Source organism: Engraulis encrasicolus, chromosome 21 (genome assembly GCF_034702125.1).
Source record: "Engraulis encrasicolus isolate BLACKSEA-1 chromosome 21, IST_EnEncr_1.0, whole genome shotgun sequence".
NCBI lineage: Eukaryota > Metazoa > Chordata > Actinopteri > Clupeiformes > Engraulidae > Engraulis > Engraulis encrasicolus.
The window spans coordinates 16,136,316-16,157,013 of record NC_085877.1 but is presented as its reverse complement, the minus strand read 5'-3'; the positions used below and the strand labels follow the sequence as shown (position 1 = coordinate 16,157,013).

The following is a 20,698-nucleotide window of genomic DNA, read 5'->3' as shown; positions in this document are numbered from 1 at the left end:
TGTAATGCATTATTTCGCTTGATGTTCTAATTCTGTGGAACTTTTCGGCATTTCTGGTGCCCCCAAGATATTCAGTGCCCTGGGCAGTTGCCGTATCTGCCTATGCCTTGCCCCAGCTCTGCGGCCAAATTAGCGAAGGCACCTGTATTGAGCAGCCAAGCAGGAGAGATACAGTATATGGCAGGACATTCATTTCCTCGATCCAGTTTATCCATCTCAGCTTGTTTGTGACATTTTGATTCCCGCCAGCTTCGACTTGAGTTAGCTTTAGAGAACAATTACGTGTTCTTCACAGTCTGTCAGCCGATTGACAAACATGTTTGCGATTTACGGCCAACTTTGATTGACAACGTCGACAACAACAAACATGACAATTCAAGCGTTGTTCTTGAACAGTATCTGGCTCACTACCTGTGTACTCAGTCATAATTCATGCATATTGGGCCAGGCTGACTGGCTGGCTTGCAGGGCTTTGTTTGGATGTAATAAGGACCATTGACTGCTTTGGCTGGCCCAAGTCATAGGCATCTGAGAGGGTCCCTGCACTCGATAAATACAATGTCTCTGGGCCTGGGACAACTGACCCCTTTGTCTCCTCCTGTTCCGCTTCCCTGAATATAATGCTCTCACAGTATCTGGCTCGATATTTGCGCATTCATAATTCATAATTCACACATATTGGCCCAGGCTAGCCGGCTGGCTTGCTGACTGGCTTCTAAGGCTTTGGGTGGATATAATGTCATAACACTCAGGGCCAATGCAAGGTATTTGGGGGTCCTTGGAAAACAAGGACTTGGGGCCTATTTCCCTCTTCAAACTATTGTGGATGGGTCGCTCAAGGGAGATTTTTAGAGCAGTATCATTGCAATTTTCAGTCATTGAATTTATGGAGGTACTGCCACACTCACAAAGTCATTTGAATACAAGTACCGTGCAACATGCTTGCAGCATCAATGCAGGCACATTCAACTCGCAACATCCGTACATAACCAGTCATTAGCAGGGAGGGGCCCTTGGCAATTGCCTAGTTTGCTTGCCTGGTAGGTATATTAAGGACGTGGTTAAGTGATAAACCAGGCTTAGTTAACCTACAGGAAGTGGTAAACCTGCTAGATATACCTGCAGGCATCATTTAGTTGAGAAAATGAGGACTCCTCTTAGGCTCCTCTTGGATGATTTACCTCTGCCACAATGCTAACTTAACCTGGTTTACTGCAGGGGTACGTTTCCCGACAGCATAATTACTTGGTTGCACGCAATGCAATTTTCCATTGGCAACCTACTAAGTTGCAAAGTGGTTAGCAAAGATATTTTCATGGAACGAGCTCCAGCTTCTTACTGTAGTCTACCCCCCTGGTTGTGACAGGCCTGATAATGGTTGTGACAGTACCACTCACCAAGCGCGGCCAGAAATTCATGGCAGCCGGGCAGCCTCCACAGCTGCACAGAGATGGAGACCTGGATGGGGAGCAGGGAGAAGTCCTGCTCCTTCTCACTCGACTGGAGCTGAACCAGTACCTGGTGGAGCTGGAGGAGGACACACACACAAAAAAGGAGGCCAAAGAGTTAGCAGCATGTTGAATTGAAATTCTAAAACAGATATGGCTCTCCACCATGTTGCTAACTCTTTGCCTCCTTCAGACACAAAAGGACGGAAAGAGTTAGCAGCATGGTAGAATGACCTTTTTAGACTCCCACATTGCACGCCATGTACCAGTGGACTGCTGTAATAGACATTGAAAAGTTAACTACCAAAGTACTACACTACTATGACATAACGCAGGGCCTTCGTTATAACACAAGGCCTTGGTTATGCACTATGGCTTGGTCATTGCCATTCTGGTAACAGAAAATGTATAATGCCCTGTCTTAATGGGTTAAACAAATGGATCAAATCCGAGACAGATTGATTGGGGCAAGTGTATATTATGGTCTATCAATCAAATGGAGAAGTATAGAGTGAGATGTTCCACGCATACTGTAGTATGGGAATGGTCTGTAATGTAGAGTGCTGGTTTTGGATCTAAAGGCTTGAAAACTAGTGATTGTATAACTGTGATGTTATTGCACAATCCATCCGTTTCTAAATGCTCATGGAGATGAAACACTAACGGTACGCAGATGTAGCCTCTTACTGCAGCAGGGGTCGCCGGCGACCCTATTCACTTGCTGAACATGCTTAACTACATCATAACAACATTGCTGTGACATTACAGAGAGCCATAGTGCTGCGCTAAGGGGTTAAGAGGTCAACACATTCACTGTAACTAGCCATAGAACCTCCTGGTTCCTTCTCAGCAAAGCTGAGCCCATTCATCCTCTGCAGTGATAATATCCTTACAGGGTCCAACTCCACGGTGATAACATCCTCAAAGCCTAGCTACTCCAGCAAATCGGCTAACTAAACCAGTCGCTTTGCCCCCTCCTCAATTCAATCCAATCCCCACGCGTGAGGTAGCCTGAGCCTGAGCCTTCCTTCTCTGGACCTCTCTGTGTCCACAGCCTCCATGCCTGGACTGGTAATCTGGCATACAAGGTATTTTCCCGGTGGTCCAATAGTGCATTGGAGGTGATGCTGTTGTTTGTTTGTTTGTTTGTTTTTTCTAATTGACTGGCCCACACTCTTGAGGGGGCGGCCCATTCTGCCCTTCAGAGGCAAAGTGCAGTAACTACAATTTTTGACCAAATTTAATTTGCGACAATTTGACAAAAAATTGAAAATGGTCTTTGCACCTTTATCTTGTGTCAAAGCATTATGGTCCACATGTCTCATTTTAGAGATATTGCTATGTCGAATTCTCAGCAACTACAATACCGTATTCAACCTAATACCAAGGCTTTGAAGGTGTTTTTTTCCGTTTCAATATTGATGTTACTGCACTTTGGCTATGTAGGGCAGCATTGGTCGATCTTCAGTATAGATATTGGACAGACTCAAGGAGGATATAGAATTTAAAAAATTGCTTGTGTGAGGGGGCACCCTTTGAGGAGTACCATCACAAATATGTGATTAGAATTTTGCCCAAATTTTGAGTTCTCATTATGATGTCATAATGTCTTTGCGAGATTTTTAACACAGACGTCTATAGGAGCTGTAGAGTGTTCCAGTAAAATTCTAGAAGAACCTCTAGAAATTCCTTACTCCTCAAAGGGTTAAGAAAAAAAAAATGCCCGGACCGAGTGTTTTTTACATACCCAGACCAGCCCTTGGTGGCGTGGACCTCTGTTGCAGTTGCATGTGTGGAGCCACATGTGTTTTAGATTATAGCCCGAGGGCTGGGATCCCCAGTAAAGACCCACAGAGTGGTAGGACCCCCGCAGATTACTGAGCTGCTGTTTGTAATGGGCTTAGTGCCGCATGGCTGCAAACAGAGATGCCTTTATGGGAGTCACGGGCGAGAGTGTGTGTATGTGTGTGTGTGTGTGTGCGTGTGTGTTGGGGGGGGGGGGGGGGGGTCTTATGTGTTTACAGTTTCCGCCCATGTGTTCATATCCAGGGTTCGGTCTGCAGCATTCTGTGTGACCTGAGTTGAACTTGTGTGTGATCTAATCATGACAAGGCAAAGGAATTTAATGGACTGCTATGGTACCATTTCTAAATAAAACTAAGAAAACGATTTTGAAGATCCAGTAAGCCTATAAGAGGAAGTATATTACAGATTCTTTATCTAAAGTCTGACTTTCCGTAACTATTTCCACAGTGCTTACATTTTAACATTCCCAACTACATAAAATACATAACGCAATGGAACATTCAGGAATTTATGAAATGAAAAATAATTAGCAGGAATCATTTTGTTCATTCCATCTAGAGGGTCTAACGCTTTCTGTGTTATTTTCAGCATCATCCTAGATAAGTGGGGTGTCACATGTTTATCACTATTTGACATCTGACTGAGATTTCGTTTTACACAGCTGCCAAGTATGTAGCATGGCTTGTTGAGAGGTCATTAAAGTGTGTAAAAGTTGTTAAAGTGCTTTATTGCTTTAGTTCTGTTAGTTGGGTTGCTTTCAAGCAGTGATGATGAGGTAAACATGGAAGAATGCGTGGAGGCAAAGGACATTTAGGGTGAGTTACTTGGACACACTTACCATTCCCACCATATTTTTAACAGCCTTCAATCCGGGCAGAGGCGGGATGTGAGAAGAAGAGGCAGCAGAGGAGAAAAAGGGGGAAGAGGGAGGGAGGGAGGGAGGGAGGAAGAGAAGAGAGGAAGGGAAGGAGGGAGAGATAGAGAGACCAGAGTGAGAAAAGCACAGCAGCATTTCCAGGTTAGGCCATGCATCTTCGGGCCAATGAGACAGAGCTATAGGGACAACATGACTCAGCTAAACAGAAGCTACAGTACACACAATAGCGCATTCACTGGCTGTTACAAGCACACACGTGACATGAAGCACAGTTGACAGCATGTAAACAACACTGGAATTGTGTGCAAATTTAGACGTCTGATTGTTTGGTTACGTCCTCATTTTGCAAGTCGCCTTGAATGAAAGTGTTAGTGTAATGTACCGTTGAAGTATATTTACTTAGCTGATGTTCTATTTGTTTGTTTACTAATGACGAGGGACCACATGTCACCACTTAGCCCATGCTGGCTGACTGGCCTATTAAAGAGCTTTGAGACTGTCTGAAGTGACAGAATTGGAAGCAATTTGTTACACAGCAAATAACAATAGGCCTATTTAAAAAAAAATCACATAATGCTTGTCTGTCTTTCTAACAGAACTTGGTGTGAACTTTGGCAGCCAACCAAAACAAGCAGCTTTAAATGAGTCAATGACACTTATATAACATTGCTTCGGGGTCTTATGTGACCAGCTTTCAAGCTCAAGGATGTCCACAGAGCTCCTCTGTTCTTCTGCGGTCAGGCGACAAACCAAGACAGCTGGGTCCCATAATAGATGTGTGTGGTGATTGAGACTGACCACGACAAATGAGATGCACTGCCGCGGTCCTCAGTACCAGAACATCTCAGTCCATTCACCTCTCATGATGGACATCACTGAAGCGGGCATTGTTTGTCGCGTTTTAAACGGATAACTACTCCTGACGCCGTGCAACCTGTAAGGGGCCTTAAAGGGACAGTTTGGTCAATTTCAACATGCAGTTGTAATGCTCACACTACCCTGGACTTGTCAGCGCCTGAGATTTTTTTTTCTTCTTCTTCTGCCGTTTCCGAGATCCTGGTCATTGTAATGGGGGCAGCTCTTTGTTTACATTTCAAAAAAAACATTTTTATTTATTCCCAAAAACATCCAAAAGGTTATAAAACATCAGCAGACAACTAGCAAACAGCAGTACCTTTTGGGAAAATATTTGGAGTTGGCCTATGTTTCATTTTTTGAAAATGTAAACAAACGCTGCCCCCATTAGAATTGCTCATATCTCGGAAAGGGCTGAGCCGAAACATGTGGCATCACCAGGTACTGACAAGTCAAGGGTAGCGTGAGCAATACAACTGCATGTTGAAATTGACCAAACTGTCCCTTTAATGCAATCACGGCAGGACACTAATCGTTCCTTTATCTTCGGCAATTAAGCTGTTCCCGATGTGGCCGTTTATACAAAGACACGGCCTGACTGATGAAAAACGAATCGAAAGCTTTTTTTGAAGTGAATGCTACGCTATTCACTCATGGGTTTGTATGCGACGCCTGGATAACACCAGGATTAGATGACGAAGAAAGGGATCCTTTTATTCAGCCCAGGGGTGAATGAGGACAGATGTGCTGTGGAGATGCAGATCTGAAAGATGGTGTGTGTGTGTGTGTGTGTGTGTGTGTGTGTGTGTGTGTGTGTGTGTGTGTGTGTGTGTGTGTGTGTGTGTGTGTGTGTGTGTGTGTGTGTGTGTGTGTGTGTGTGTTTGTGTGTGTCTGTGTGTGTCTGTGTGTCTGTGTGTTCGTCACTCTCTTTGAGTGTGTGATGGTATGTGTGTTTCTGTAAGAAAATGTGCAGAAAAATTAGCCACCAAAAGAGCTTGGAGTATGAAAGCAATAGGGGAAAAATATCTGAGCGTGTTCAGAAGTCTTCTTTTCACTGCCTGTAAGCAGGTTTTTCTGAGGTTTTGGCTGGTGCGGCAAGGCCGCAAGGCCGATTACATGCTAGGAGGATTGTCTTCACGTGTGCCCCGACCACACAAAGCACACATGGCTGGATTGGCCATATGACATACAGGGCATTTGCCTGGTGGAGTGTTGATGATGTTGACCTGACCCTATCCTCAAAGGTGTCAGGCATCATGCCATGCTGTTTACTCAGAGTGAACAACGCGTTTCGCCTGTGTGCGTCACAGAGTCAAAATGCGTTGTTCGCTCTGAATAAACAAGCAAAAAAGTCAAATAAGTGTGCAGTAAAATTCCTTCCTTTAAAGCATTTTGAGTGTTGCAGTCAAAATAGCTCATGTTAAGTAGCCTAACTTAAAGGGACACTGTGTGAGATTTTTAGTTGTTTATTTCCAGAATTCATGCTGCCCATTCACTAATGTTACCTTTTTCAAGAATACTTACCACCACCATCAAATTCTAAGTATTCATTATGACTGAAAAAATTGCACTTTTCTTACATGAAAAGGGGGATCTTCTCCATGGTCCGCCATTTTGAATTTCCAGAAATGAAAAAAATGACTGTACTTGGACCATACTAGAAAATATTAGTTTATTACTTTCGTAAACTTTCATGAAAAGATCAAATTTGCCAATAGGCAGCCCATTTTCAATTTGCAGCGTAGTTGCAGTACTCGTTTTGACCATTTCCTGCACAGTGTCCCTTTAAGACGTTGTCACAAACTTCATTGTCTTTCTTAAAGCCTGGTGAACTGATCCTTGCTGAAAATGCCCAACAGGTTTTTTTACTAACAGGCCAGTCCTGAAAAGCATACCATCACAGCAATGTGAGCTGCAGCATGATGTAATAACTAAGAGTGTTTACAGTGTGTGTTTCTAAGAGCCGCAACCAACCACAGAAGAGCACAGCAAATGCACGTGTGTGTGTGTGTGTGTGTGTGTGTGTGTGTGTGTGTGTGTGTGTGTGTGTGTGTGTGTGTGTGTGTGTGTGTGTGTGTGTGTGTGTGCGCGAGTGCGTGTGCGCGTGCTTGTGTGCGTGTGTGCATGCGTGTGTGAGTGTGTGCATGCGTGTGTGGCTATTGTGTTCCTATCTTATGGCTAAGTAGCGGCATACAGTACACTGTATTTAGGACAGCCAGTGTGTGTAAGCCCTATAATACTTCGGAGAGTGAAAGGCCATATCACACATTCGTTCCAAACACTCACAACTATGTAATTGTAATCAGCACCAGGAAAGCCGACAGGGGGGACAAAGGGGTCAGGCATCCCAGGCCCAGGGAGAAGAGGGGCCCAGACTTGGTTCTCATTACATTGCATGTATTGGGTGAGGGGGCCCTTTCGGATAACTTTGTCCTGGGTCCGGCCAAAGCTGTCAGTGGCCCTTAAAGTGTCCCAGCTGGCACTTTATTTTAGAGAGCTATTACAATTGTTTAAATGACCAATAAGCATTGTTAGTTCATTTTATTCACAGTTAGAATTCTTTTAGAATTCTTTTGATTACTTAAGTTGTGATAGGCCACCGCTCATCTGTTTAGAAGATGCAGGATTCAGTAAAAAATTCTGTATAAAAAGAAGACAATCCGCACACTTCAGGTCTATTTTTGTGCAAAGAAGCTTTACTTGACTTGCAAGCTTTCGGTCCTTGGACCTTCATCAGAATTCTTTTGATTGACAGACAAACGCAACCGTCGTCCTACCAGCGTACCAGCTTGTTCTCAGTGTTGCTAAGGTACGAAAAAATGTAAGGCCGTAAATTTAAGGCGGAAGAATCCTTACAGATCAGTCGCGGGTGCTTGAAAACAGTTGAATGGAATACAAAAGAGGCCTGCGGACCAAATAGTATACATGTCAGTGGCAGTGTTGCCAGATTGGGCTGTTTCCCGCCCAATTGGGCTACTTAGGATGGCCGTGTGCGGGAAAAAATGCCATTTAGCAGAAAAACCCGCCCAATTTTTGCCATAGAAATCAATAGATTTGGGAGGGATTTTGTGCTTCTAGGCGGGTTTTGAGCATTTTTTGGGCTGGAAATCATCAGCCTCATCTGGCAACCCTGGTCAGTGGTCTACCTACCCGGCTGATGAGTTGCTCTCCCGCCTCAGAGGCCGAGATGAGTTTACACAGGGCCTGGAGCGCAGGAGGCGGAAGACCTGCAAGGGAAAAACAAAGAGTGGAAGAGGTGAAGAGAGGAAGCGAGGGAGAAAGGATGAGATGAGAAGGGGTGGAAGAATCCAGCAAGGCAACAACAACAATGATGTCTGTGTCTGTGTGCTGTGTGCAAGTTCTACTTTTGTCTGTGTTTACATCTGGGATGTGTGTGTGTGTGTGTGTGTGTGTGTGTGTGTGTGTGTGTGTGTGTGTGTGTGTGTGTGTGTGTGTGTGTGTGTGTGTGTGTGTGTGTGTGTGTGTGTGTGTGTGTGTGTGTGTGTGTGTGTGTCTGTGTGTCTGTGTGTCCATGTGTCTGTGTGTGTGTGAGCACACACACATTTGTTTTAAGGGGGTTTGACTCTGGTTCCCCGGGCAAGACTTGAGTAGAATGCTCTGAAAACAAAGTAGGGTCATTTGTGAAGTGGCTTTTGTTAGAACATCCTTTTAAAGCAACATCCCAACAGCATACCAAATACGTCTTTGGAATGGAATGAGAGCGGTCCACAAACAGAAGCATTCTGTGGGTCTGAAGACTCTATTATGACCTTGCAGTAATAGTATATTGACTGAATTCAGATATTTCTCTTTCTCTCTGTCACAATCTGTGTGACATTCTCACACACACGCACACGCACGCATGTACGCATGTACGCACACGCATGCACGCACGCACGCACGCACGCACGCACGAACACACACACACACACACACACACACACACTTGATTGTTGGCAAAAACCGTGGACACACACGCATGCAAGCACGCACACACACGCACGCATGCCACAACCCGGCCCCCACCACTACCCACCCACCCACAAACACACTCATGTACACACACACACACACACACATGTACATACACAAACACACACACATACATATACATACATACATACACATACCATACATACATACACAACCCCCCCCCCCACACCAACCAACCACACACACATACACACCCCCACACATACCCAGTAGTGACTGCAGGGTGGCGCTGCACTGCTGCAGCCTGTCCCCGGGGTCTGCGGTGGGGAAGAAGACGGCAGCGGGGATCCCCGTGGCGGCCTGGTCCAGCCGGAACCCCACGGCCATCAGCAGCGCCTGCCAGCCCGGCACCCCGCCCACCTTGTTCTCCACGCTCTGCTGCGACGTGTACATGGAGTTCTTCTGGCCGTTCTGGATGCGCTGGATAGACTTCTCCACCTAATGGTAAGAAACACAAGATGACCCGGCTAAATTTTTAAATTTGATTAATTGATTTCATTTCATTTATCATGAAGTATTAATGGTGTGTGCATGGAGCTCTTCTGGTCATTCTGGATGCGCTGGATGGACATCTCAACCTCGTGGTCGTAGGAAATATAAGATGAAAAGAATTATATGAATTTAATTCATTGATTTCATTTAATTTAGCATTAAGCAATAATGATGTGTACAGTTCTTCTTGCCGTTGGAGGGACTTCTCACAAAAAATCCCCACAAAGACAAGACAAACAACTTTTTTTGATATGATTTCATTTTATATAATATTCAGTAATAATGATGTATATGTGGAGATCTTCTAGCGGTTTTGTATGCTGTGCTGGGATTTCTACAACACAAGGCAAACACAAATCTTTTTCAGCAATTTAAATTATGTTTTTTAATCTAATTGGACTAACTATTACAGTGTTGGATTGTAGATCAACATAATCTAATATAAAAGAAAAAAACTAAATCTTTCAATTAAAAACTTAATTTAAAATGATGTGTTTCAGTACGGTATGAATTTATAGTAGCATGTAAAATTGAGTTTTTGTGGTCATTCTGTATGCACTGCATGTCTTTATCCACTTGGTGGCAGCAGAGAGTAGTGCTAGAAAAAAGTAACAGCCGTGTCGCTGTAGAAGGCTTTAGTATTCCCACTGAGATGCCAGCTTTGATTTTTACAAAAATGGGTTGTCTGGCCAGTTAATAATTCAAGCGTGTTGTGTAATATTTTTTGATTTTTCGGGGCGATTGGTAACAAGCTGCACTCCACTTACAAAAGTAGAACACTATACTGCAGTGTGAGCCTTTCTACTTGGAGCGCTTGTGTGTGTGTGTGTGTGTGTGTGTGTGTGTGTGTGTGTGTGTGTGTGTGTGTGTGTGTGTGTGTGTGTGTGTGTGTGTGTGTGTGTGTGTGTGTGTGTGTGTGTGTGTGTGTGTGTGTGTGTGTGTGTGTGTGTGTGTGTGTGTGTGTGTGTGTGTGTGTGTGTGTGTGTGTGTGTGAGAGAGAGAATGTGAGTGAGAGAGAGAGAGAGAGAGAGATAATGAGAAAGTGTGCATGCGTGTGCATGTGTGCGTGTGCGTGTGTGTGCGTGCCTGCCTGCCTGCGTGCCTGCGTGCCTGCGTGCCTGCGTGCCTGCGTGCGCTTGTGCATGTGTGTGTGTCCATGCTTGCTGCATGTCTGAAATGTCTAATCATGTCCTTTCGGATAAACAAAAGTATCTGTACTACTCAACTGTCACAGTCAGGGCACCAAATCTTTTGAGTTGCATGCAGCAACGCTGTATTACATTACAATACTACATTACATTACTACATTCCATCATCATGACTCACCAGGTGCAGCAGTACTCGCAGGGCGTCCCGGGCCCTCTCTGGGTATTGGAGGATCTCGGCCAGGGCTTGGCCAACCAGAGACGAGGGACTGTTCAGCTTCACATCGCTGCCAATCAGCATGAAGCCTGGAAGACAATGGTGCCAATATTAATATGTACCTACTAGGGTATATTGTATTGAATTGAGAAATCGTGATATGCAGAGTCACGATACTGTATCGTAATGCAAGAAGGTCGCGTTACAGTCAAACATGGAAAACATCAACGAGAGCCCCGTTGGCTATCTATCCCCTAAAATTCAGGGGTGGGGAACCTTTTTCATTCGAGGGGCTTCTTCAAATTAATTTGAGGGCCGTTAAAGTCCTCCGAGGGCCTATGAACACAAACCAGGATTTTCTCCTGATCTTTAGGTCTATATTGAAGGCAGCCACCTTTAAAACAGATGCCACCTTCTCTAGGTCCTCTGAATATAACTTCATTGTATTTTCTAGGTTTCCTTTTCAGAATTTGTCATATTTCATGTGAAGCTGCATGACATTAAAACTATATGGGGGGGATAAAACGGCCCCAAAGGGCCGCAAACGGCTCTCGAGACATAGGTTCCCACCCCTGCCCTAGATGATCCCTCCAGTATCGTGCCAAGTGCTACGGTCGTCCTGAAGCAAGCATATGCACTCAGTTGCACGTGGTTGCATGCGTAATTTAATGCACACAGCAATATCCTAAAGCTTATGAGTAAGTACAGCTATGACAGGCCCAAACAAACACAGCCATCACGTTTGATTCTGTTTGACGCTTTGTTCACACAGCTAGGATATTGTTAGGGGACAATAACCGGAACGGCGTATTGTTCTGGCTGGATAGATTACTGAATATTTATCTCAATGATTTATTTGAAGGAGACAATATAGAATACTTGTGTAGGCCTATTTGAACAGACAATACAGACCATAATTGTGGTCTATGCATGGATGGATGGATGGATGGATGGATGGATGGATGGATGGATGGATGGATGGATGGATGGATGGATGGATGGATGGATGGATGGATGGATGGATGGATGGATGGATGGATGGATGGATGGATGGATGGATGGCTGGCCCACTCACCTGCCCAGTTGGAGGGGTGTGAGAACTGCTTGCTGCTCTGAACAGTCTTCATGGCGTCGGTGAGGGCTGCGCTGGCCTTGGAGCCGTTGAGCAGGGCAGAGTAGAAGGCGTGCACGAACACCTTGTAATAATAATAGTAATAAGTTATAATAAACACCTTATAATTATGGTAATGATAAATACCTTACAATAACAATAATAATAATAATAATCCTTGTATAATGGTATAATAATAAACACTTTAATTATAACATTAATATTAACAGTAAACACCTTATGACAACATCAACAACAACAACAACAACAACAACAACAACAACAACAACCACAACCACAACAACAACAACAATAATTAATAAAAAAAAAAAATCATAATCATAATCATAATCATCATAATTTTATTTGTAGAGCGCAATTCATTCAGCTGAATGTGCTTTAACAGTCAGAATAAAAACAAAACAAGAAACAAATTGATAATTTGGAAGTGTCCTTAAATACCTTGGAGGCAGCCACGGGAACAGGCCACAGGGAGACCAGCACACACTGGGCCCCGGCCGCCAGGAAGGCCCGCGTCAGGCCCACCACCCCGTCAGCTGTCACCTTGCTGCTCGACTCCTGGTACGAGCTGGATACATATACATGCAGGAGCAGGCAGGTGGGTAAGCAGACAGACAGACAGACAGACAAACAGGCAGACAGCCACACGCAGATGTGCACGCACATAGACACGCACACACAACAAGACAGAACACATTTTTTAATGAAATTGAAGGCAATTGAAGGGGATAATTGAATCATCACCATCATAGTTTATTGACAGTCAGTTCTTTCTTATATCTCAGTCAGATATTAGTGTAACAAGTGGTGAAATGCTCATAACTGAAAATGAAGTTCCTTTATTTCTACTTTCTAGTTTAGACTGCAAATAAATTAGACTTACTGTGGGCCTTTTTGTTTCACTTCGTTAACCTTAAACCTCTAACTTCTGCGGAGGACTAGTGATGAATGATTGTGCTGTACTATTTCTTTATTTCTTTATATCTTTATATCTTTAGCGTTGTTTTGTTTACTCCATTACTTGTGTGTATTTGAGATGATATATAATTGTGGGCAATAACATTCTTTTAAAAAATATATATTTTTATTATTATTTGTACGTACCCTAGCACCACCAGTTTGACAGGTAGTCTCATGTCCAGTATGTCAGCCGCGGTGAGCAGGAACTCCTGCAGCGGTGGACTGTCACAAATGCTCTCCACGTCACTCCCATCATCCCCCACATTGTACACTCCGCTCCCAAACGAGCCTTTCCTCCCGGTGCCACCTCCTCCTCCTCCGCTGCCACCTCCTCCACCTCCTCCACATCCTGGCCCTGTGGCCCCCACCACACCTCCGCCTGAGCCTCCTGCGCACACACACACACACACAGACACACACACACACACACACACACACACACACACACACACACACACACACACACACACACACACACACACACACACACACACACACACACACACACACACACAGACACACACACACACGCACAGATAATTCAAATTAAATGGTTTACATGGAAGGAAATCTTTCACAGTTAGTAATAACAACTGATCCATATGCACTCACACCCAGATGCAGACACCCAGACAGACAGACAGACAGACAGAGAGACATACAGGCAGACAGACAGACAGACACACACACAGACAGACACACATACAGAGAGACCACCAGACAGTCAGAGAACCAAAGAAAGATCCAGACACACCGACAGACAGAAAGACAGAGAGAAAGACAGACAGGCAGGCAGACCGACAGACCCACAGAAAGGCAGACAGACAGATAGACAGACAGATAGAGAGACAGGCAGAGACATACAGACAGACACACATACAGAGAGACCACCAGACAGTCAGAGAGCCAGAGAAAGATTCAGACACACCGACAGACAGAAAGACAGAGAGAAAGACAGACAGGCAGGCAGACCGATAGACCCACAGACAGGCAGACAGACAGATAGACAGACCGACAGACAGGCAGAGATCCATTCATCCATCCATCCACACCTCCTCCTCCTCCTCCTCCCCCACCTCCTCCGGTAGACTCCTGGTTCGGGGCCAGCACCAAGGCTGCCAGCTTCCAGGAGACGTGCGTGGCGAAGTGGGCGCACTCGGCCTGGCTCAGGGCGCCCATGACCCTCTCCTTGGTGGCCGTGGAGCCGCACAGGGGCTGGCAGCCCAGCAGCTCGGCCACCATGCAGGCCTCCTCCTCGGCCGAGGGCATGGGGCCCCACAGCCAGCGGTCCATGGCGGAGGAGGGGAGGCGCGGGTTGCCCACCACCGCCGCCGTGCCTATGCCGCCGCCTTGCGAGGCCAGCCGACGGGCGTTGATCTAGGGAGAGGAGAGGAGGAGAGGAGAGGAGGGGAGAGGAGAGGAGAGGAGAGGAGAGGAGAGGAGGGGAGGGGAGGGGAAGGGAGTGGAAGGGAGGGGACAGGAGAGGAGAGGACAGGAGAGAGGAGTGGAGAAAAGAAGTGATGAAAGGAAAGGAAAGGAAAGGAAAGGAAAGGAAAGGAAAGGAAAGGAAAGGAAAGGAAAGGAAAGGAAAGGAAAGGAAAGGAAAGGAAAGGAAAGGAAAGGAAAGGAAGGGAAAGGAAAGGAATATGCTGTGTAAGTAGTACTTATTAAGTACAAAATATTATGCTGACACATGCACAGTATATACACAAAAAATAAAAAATAAGAGTTACCTGTAAAATAAAACTGTTAAGTAAATGTTACCTCCTATGCCAAGTGCTCTCTCTCTCTATACGGTAGTAGCCAACAAAGTTCACAGTAAAGTTCTGTGTTGCCATGAAAAGGTCATACCTGCAGGGCTATCAATTATGGGAAGAGAGTAAATTAGGCAACCCTTCCCCATGGATTAAGAGCAGCGATGTGCCCTGTCCTGATGAGGCATGTCCCATGACACATCACTGTGTGTGTGTGTGTGTGTGTGTGTGTGTGTGTGTGTGTGTGTGTGTGTGTGTGTGTGTGTGTGTGTGTGTGTGTGTGTGTGTGTGTGTGTGTGTGTGTGTGTGTGTGTGTGTGTGTTTATGTGTTTGTTTGTGTGTGTGTGTGTGTGTATACAGTATATCACGAAAGTGAATACACCCCTCACAGTTTTGCAGATTTTTGAGTATATCTTTTCATAGGAAAGCATTACAGAAATGTAACTTTGACACAATGATTAGTGACCTTTTAACAACATATTTAACCGCTTAAATTTCTTGTTCACTCAGAAAAAAACAAAATACAGCCATTAATGTTTGAACATGTACTCACAAAAGTGAGTACACCCCAGATTAAAATCCGGTAGAGAAGGGGCTATGTTGGCTCGAATCGTCTCGAAATGAAACGAAATGAAAAGGGATGACAAGGGAGGTCATTAGTGTGCGTTTCAACCTTTCTTTGCATTGAACTTTTAAATTTTGAGTCTGCATCTGGCTTAAATAGATTGGTGTGAGATTTGAATGCAATCCTATGGAGAATATCATGATCTGCTTCAGTAGTCACAGTGCATGTTGACATGCATGTTTCTTTTAGGTGTATTTCAGATTGCCAATGTTGACAGCATTCATGCATCCCCAAACCATGTCAGTCCCACTACCATGCTTGGCTTATGAGAGGATACACCTTTTTTGTAAAACTCACTTGTTTACCACCACACATGCTTGACACAATCTAAAGCAAATTTGTTTCCTGTATGTAGCAACAGTAGCAATGTCCCCTCTCCCTGTGGTGCACGCATGTGTCCCATGACATCGTCATCGACCCCATTACTTTTGGCCAGTAGAACCTCCAGACACTGCCAATGTCCTTTGTTCCCATGGGAACGCGGTATACGGAGTGGGCTGATACAGATACACAAGTTGTGCAAGCGAGTGTGAGAGCGTGTGTGCATACATGTGTGCATACAGTATATACGTGCATGCTTAGTGCGTGCGTGCGTGCACGTGTGCTTGCTTGCAAGTGTGTCTGTGGGTGCATGTGTGCATTCTTGTATGCCCATTTGCATGGTGCACATACGTAAGTGAAAGGGTTGTGTAACATGTACACATGCACGCAAGTGCGCACGCATACACGCCTGCATGCCTGCACATATGCCCGCACACACGCACACATGCATACATGCACGCCTACCTACACGCGTGTATACACATGCACGCACACATGAACGCACACATACACGCCAGCACGCACGCACATACTGTCCCCCCGGAGAGAGGAGGCTCCCGATACCAGTCCTGGCATCGTAGATGGACTCACCTTGGAGACGGTGCCCAGGGAGGGTATGTATGGAGGGCGGTCACTATGATGAGGCTGAAGTGATCGTACAAGTACTAGCATGTGTGTGTGTGTGTGTGTGTGTGTGTGTGTGTGTGTGTGTGTGTGTGTGTGTGTGTGTGTGTGTGTGTGTGTGTGTGTGTGTGTGTGTGTGTGTGTGTGTGTGTGTGTGTGTGTGTGTGTGTGTGTGTGTGTGTGTGTGTGTGTGTGTGTGTGTGTGCGTGTGCGTGTCCGTGTGCGTGTGTGTGTGCGTGTGTTCGTGTGTAGGTGTTTGTGTGTGTGTGTGTGTAGGTGCTCCACTCACCTTGGAGACCGCTCCCAGGGATCGTATGGAGGGCACAGCGATGAGGCTGAAGCGCTCGTACAGGTACTCGTTGGACGAGCTGCCCTTGAGCAGGGCGAAGGGGATCAGGTACAGCTCCCCCTCCAGCACCAGCACCAGCTGCCTGTGGCGGCCCACCGGCCCACTCGAGTGCATCAGGCCCTGGGGGACAAAGGACAGGGGAGAGGGGGGGTGGAGGATGGAGGATGGAGGATGGAGGGCAGAGGTGGAGAGCAGGGTGAAGATGGAGGATGGATGGAGAGAGAGAGGGCGGGGTGAAGGATGGAGGAGATAAGGGGAGGGGGTGGGGGAGGAGAGGAGAGGAGAGGTGTGGAGAGAAGAGGAAAGGGTAGATGTGGAAAGGGGAGGGGAGGAGAGGAGAGAAGAGGAGAGGGGGTGGAGGATGGAGGATGGATTGAGATAGCAGAGAGGGTGGGGGATGGAGGAGGTAGAGAGAGAGAGTGCGAGAGAGAGAGAGAGAGCACAGAAAGAGAGATTGAAAGGGAAAGGGGAAAAGTGAGGAGATGGAGAGCATTTGGGGAAAAGAGAGATAAATGTGTATTCCATTACCTTGTTGACAATAGGCAAGATATCAGCAACACACCACAAGAGGGGAATATGCTATGTTTGTAGATGAGAGGACTGGGACTGACTGATACAGCACAGCACAACTTCACATTCTGTATCAAAATATCAGCGTGTTAGAGTTTTTGTGTGCAGAACAATAAATGCAACGTGTGAATGTGAGTATGTGTTTAGGGGGACACGAATGGGATTGATATCCAGGCACAGTGCATCTTCTTTTCTGTATCAAAACATCTGTGCACTAGCATGGCTTTTGTGTGCATCATAATTACACAAACATATTCCCAACAAAGCTGGGGGTAACAAAAGAGGCCTTTCATTGTTACTAGCCTTTGTGAACTAGATGCAAACAACTACTGCCATGTTAAATCCACAATTGTTTTGATTGTTTGATGCATAAACTGATCATCATCATCATCATCATCATCATCATCATCATCATCATCATCATCATTATTATTATAATTATAATAATAATAATAATAATAATAATAATAATAATAATAATAATAATTATTATTAGGGCCCGAGCACCGAAGTGCAAGGGCCACGCGGTGGCCCTTCGCCCTCTCGGTGCGAAGCCCTATTGTTTTCCGAATGATTATTATTATTATTAGGGCCCGAGCACCGAAGTGCAAGGGCCACGCGGTGGCCCTTCGCCCTCTCGGTGCGAAGCCCTATTGTTTTCCGAATGATTATTATTATTATTATTATTATTATTATTATTATTATTTTTCTCCTTAGTCTTTGGCGCTGTTGGGCCATTTTTCGGGCACTTCCGGTGCTCGTACACTTACGCCACTTGGTACACACATTGGAGATTCCCACCGCTACTCAGACGCCGAATATTAACCCCCGATGGAACACGGGTACGAGGCCACGCCCCCGAAAGCGTTTAGGGGCGGGGCCGACATATACTTTGAGCTAGAGACTCGGGACTTTTTTTAGGGTGTGTATCTCACTAAGGCGCATCATAAAGTCCGATACAACGATATGGCCACGCCCAACAGAAGTGAGATATTTTGACTTTTTTGCCATTTTTTTTAGCATTTTTTACGTACTTTTACGTACTTGTCCTACACCGTACATCGTATCGACTTCATATTCTGTGGACATGAGGTCAAGGCATTGAAGATGATATATTGCGAAGGAATTTTTCATATCTCGGTAATTTGCCAGATGGCGGCTCCTTGAAATTAGGTATCTAATTCTAAAACAGGAAGTTGGCTACCATTTCAGTTTGGAGTGGAGTGTTTTGTAACAGTGCAAACGCACACATGTATGCATATAATGAAAACTAACTTTTCTATATGCCTGAAATGGAGGCCACGCCCCCAAACAGGTTTAGGGGCGGGGCCAACATCTACTTTGAGCTAGAGTCTCGGGACTGTTTTTAAGTTGTGTATCTCACTAAGGCGCACAATAAAGTCCATATAACGATATGGCCACGCCCAACAGGAAGTGACATATTTTGACTATTTTGTCATTTTAAAACAGGAAGTTGGCCACCATTTCAGTTTGGAGTGTTTTAAAACCCTGCAAACGCACACATGCATGCATATAATGAATACTTACTTTTGTATATGCCTGAAATGGAGGCCACGCCCCCAAACACATTTAGGGGCGGGGCCAACATCTACTTTGAGCTACAGCCTCGGGACTTTTTTTAAGTTGTGTATCTCACTAAGGCGCACAATAAAGTCCATACAACAATATGGCCACGCCCAACAGGAAGTGAGATTTTTTCACTTTTTTGGCATTTTAAAACAGGAAGTTGGCCACCATTTCACTTAAGACTGTTTTAAAACAGTGCAAATGCACACATGTATGCACATATTGAATACTAACTCTTCTATAAGCCTGAAATATAGATAAGGTATAGCGCCACCATGTGGTAGGCAAAGGAACTGCAGGAAAAGTGTAATTCTTCAATATCTTGGGAACTGAACGTCGTACAGACTCCTTTTTTGTTTTAGGGGGTCATAGCGACATGCTAATCATGACAATGCTAATGCTAATTTTGAATGCTAATTCATGCTAATTACTTTTTCGTCAATATCTCGTGAACCGAACGTCGTACAGACTCCATTTTTCCTGGGGGGGGCATAGCAACATTCTAGGTGGCATGCCCCGTCCCTGCAATGCATGTGTGCGAGGGCCCGTCATCGCCGCTTGCGGCTTTAATTATTATTATTATTATTATTATTATTTTTCTCCTTAGTCTCCTGTCACGTTGGGCCATTTTTCGGGTACTTCCGGTGCTCGTACACTTACGCCACTTGGTACACAGATTGGAGATTCCCACCGCTACTCAGACGCCGAATATTAACCCCCCATGGAACACGGGTACGAGGCCACGCCCCCAAAAGCGTTTAGGGGCGGGGCCGACATATACTTTGAGCTAGAGACCCGGGACTTTTTTTAGGGTGTGTATCTCACTAAGGCGCATCATAAAGTCCGATACAACGATATGGCCACGCCCAACAGGAAGTGAGATATTTTGACTTTTTTGTCATTTTTTAGCATTTTTTACGTACTTTTACGTACTTGTCCTACACCGTACATCGTATTGACTTCATATTCTGTGGACATGAGCTCAAGGCATTGAAGATGATATATTGCGAAGGAATTTTTCACATCTCTTAATTTGCCAAGATGGCGGCTCCATGAATTTAGGTATCTAATTCTAAAACAGGAAGTTGGCCACCATTTCAGTTTGGAGTGTTTTGTAACAGTGCAAACGCACACTTGTATGCATATAATGAATACTACTAACTTTTCTATATGCCTGAAATGGAGGCACGCCCCCAAACTGGTTTAGGGGCGGGGGCCAACATCTACTTTGAGCTAGAGACTCGGGACTTTTTTTAAGTTGTGTATCTCACTAAGGCGCACAATAAAGTCCATATAACGATATGGCCACGCCCAACAGGAAGAGACATATTTTGACTATTTTGTCATTTTAAAACAGGAAGTTGGCCACCATTTCAGTTTGGAGTGTTTTAAAACCGTGCAAACGCACACATGCATGCATATTATGAATACTTAACTTTTGTATATGCCTGAAAATGGAGGCCACGCCCCCAAAAACACGTTTAGGGGCGGGGCCAGCATATACTTTGAGCTACAGACTCGGGAGTTTCTTTAAGTTGTGTATCTCACTAAGGCGAACAATAAAGTCAATACAACGATATGGCCACGCCCAACAGGAAGTCACATATTTGGACTTTTTTGTCATTTTAAAACAGGAAGTTGGCCACCATTTCAGTTTGGAATGTTTTAAAAACCGTGCAAACGCACACATGTATGCATATAATAAATAACTTACTTTTGTATATGCCTTAAATGGAGACACGCCCCCAAACACATTTAGGGGCGGGGCCAACATCTACTTTGAGCTACAGACTCCGGACTTTTTTTAAGTTGTGTATCTCACTAAGGCGCACAATAAAGTCCACACAACGATATGGCCACGCCCAACAGGAAGTGAGATATTTTGACTTTTTTGGCATTTTAAAACAGGAAGTTGGCCACCATTTCAGTTTGGAGTGTTTTAA

At 45.1% G+C, this 20,698-nt stretch overlaps 1 protein-coding gene across 2 annotated transcripts in view; it reads right to left on the bottom strand.

Moving 5' to 3' along the window:
- The window catches only part of LOC134436928 (tetratricopeptide repeat protein 28-like), a 420,849-nt gene that overhangs the window by 6,861 nt on the left and 393,290 nt on the right, over positions 1 to 20,698 (bottom strand). The window contains exons 21-30 of one of the 2 annotated variants that reach the window (XM_063186277.1): positions 16,539 to 16,718; positions 14,002 to 14,302; positions 13,070 to 13,313; positions 12,407 to 12,533; positions 11,909 to 12,029; positions 10,798 to 10,922; positions 9,186 to 9,417; positions 8,137 to 8,213; positions 4,093 to 4,116; positions 1,398 to 1,527 (exon numbers count right to left, since the gene is read on the bottom strand). In XM_063186277.1, coding sequence (XP_063042347.1) covers positions 1,398 to 1,527; positions 4,093 to 4,116; positions 8,137 to 8,213; positions 9,186 to 9,417; positions 10,798 to 10,922; positions 11,909 to 12,029; positions 12,407 to 12,533; positions 13,070 to 13,313; positions 14,002 to 14,302; positions 16,539 to 16,718 — 1,561 coding nt within the window. The remainder of the gene's footprint in view (positions 1 to 1,397; positions 1,528 to 4,092; positions 4,117 to 8,136; positions 8,214 to 9,185; positions 9,418 to 10,797; positions 10,923 to 11,908; positions 12,030 to 12,406; positions 12,534 to 13,069; positions 13,314 to 14,001; positions 14,303 to 16,538; positions 16,719 to 20,698) is intronic. The other variant, XM_063186278.1, reaches the window with a different exon arrangement.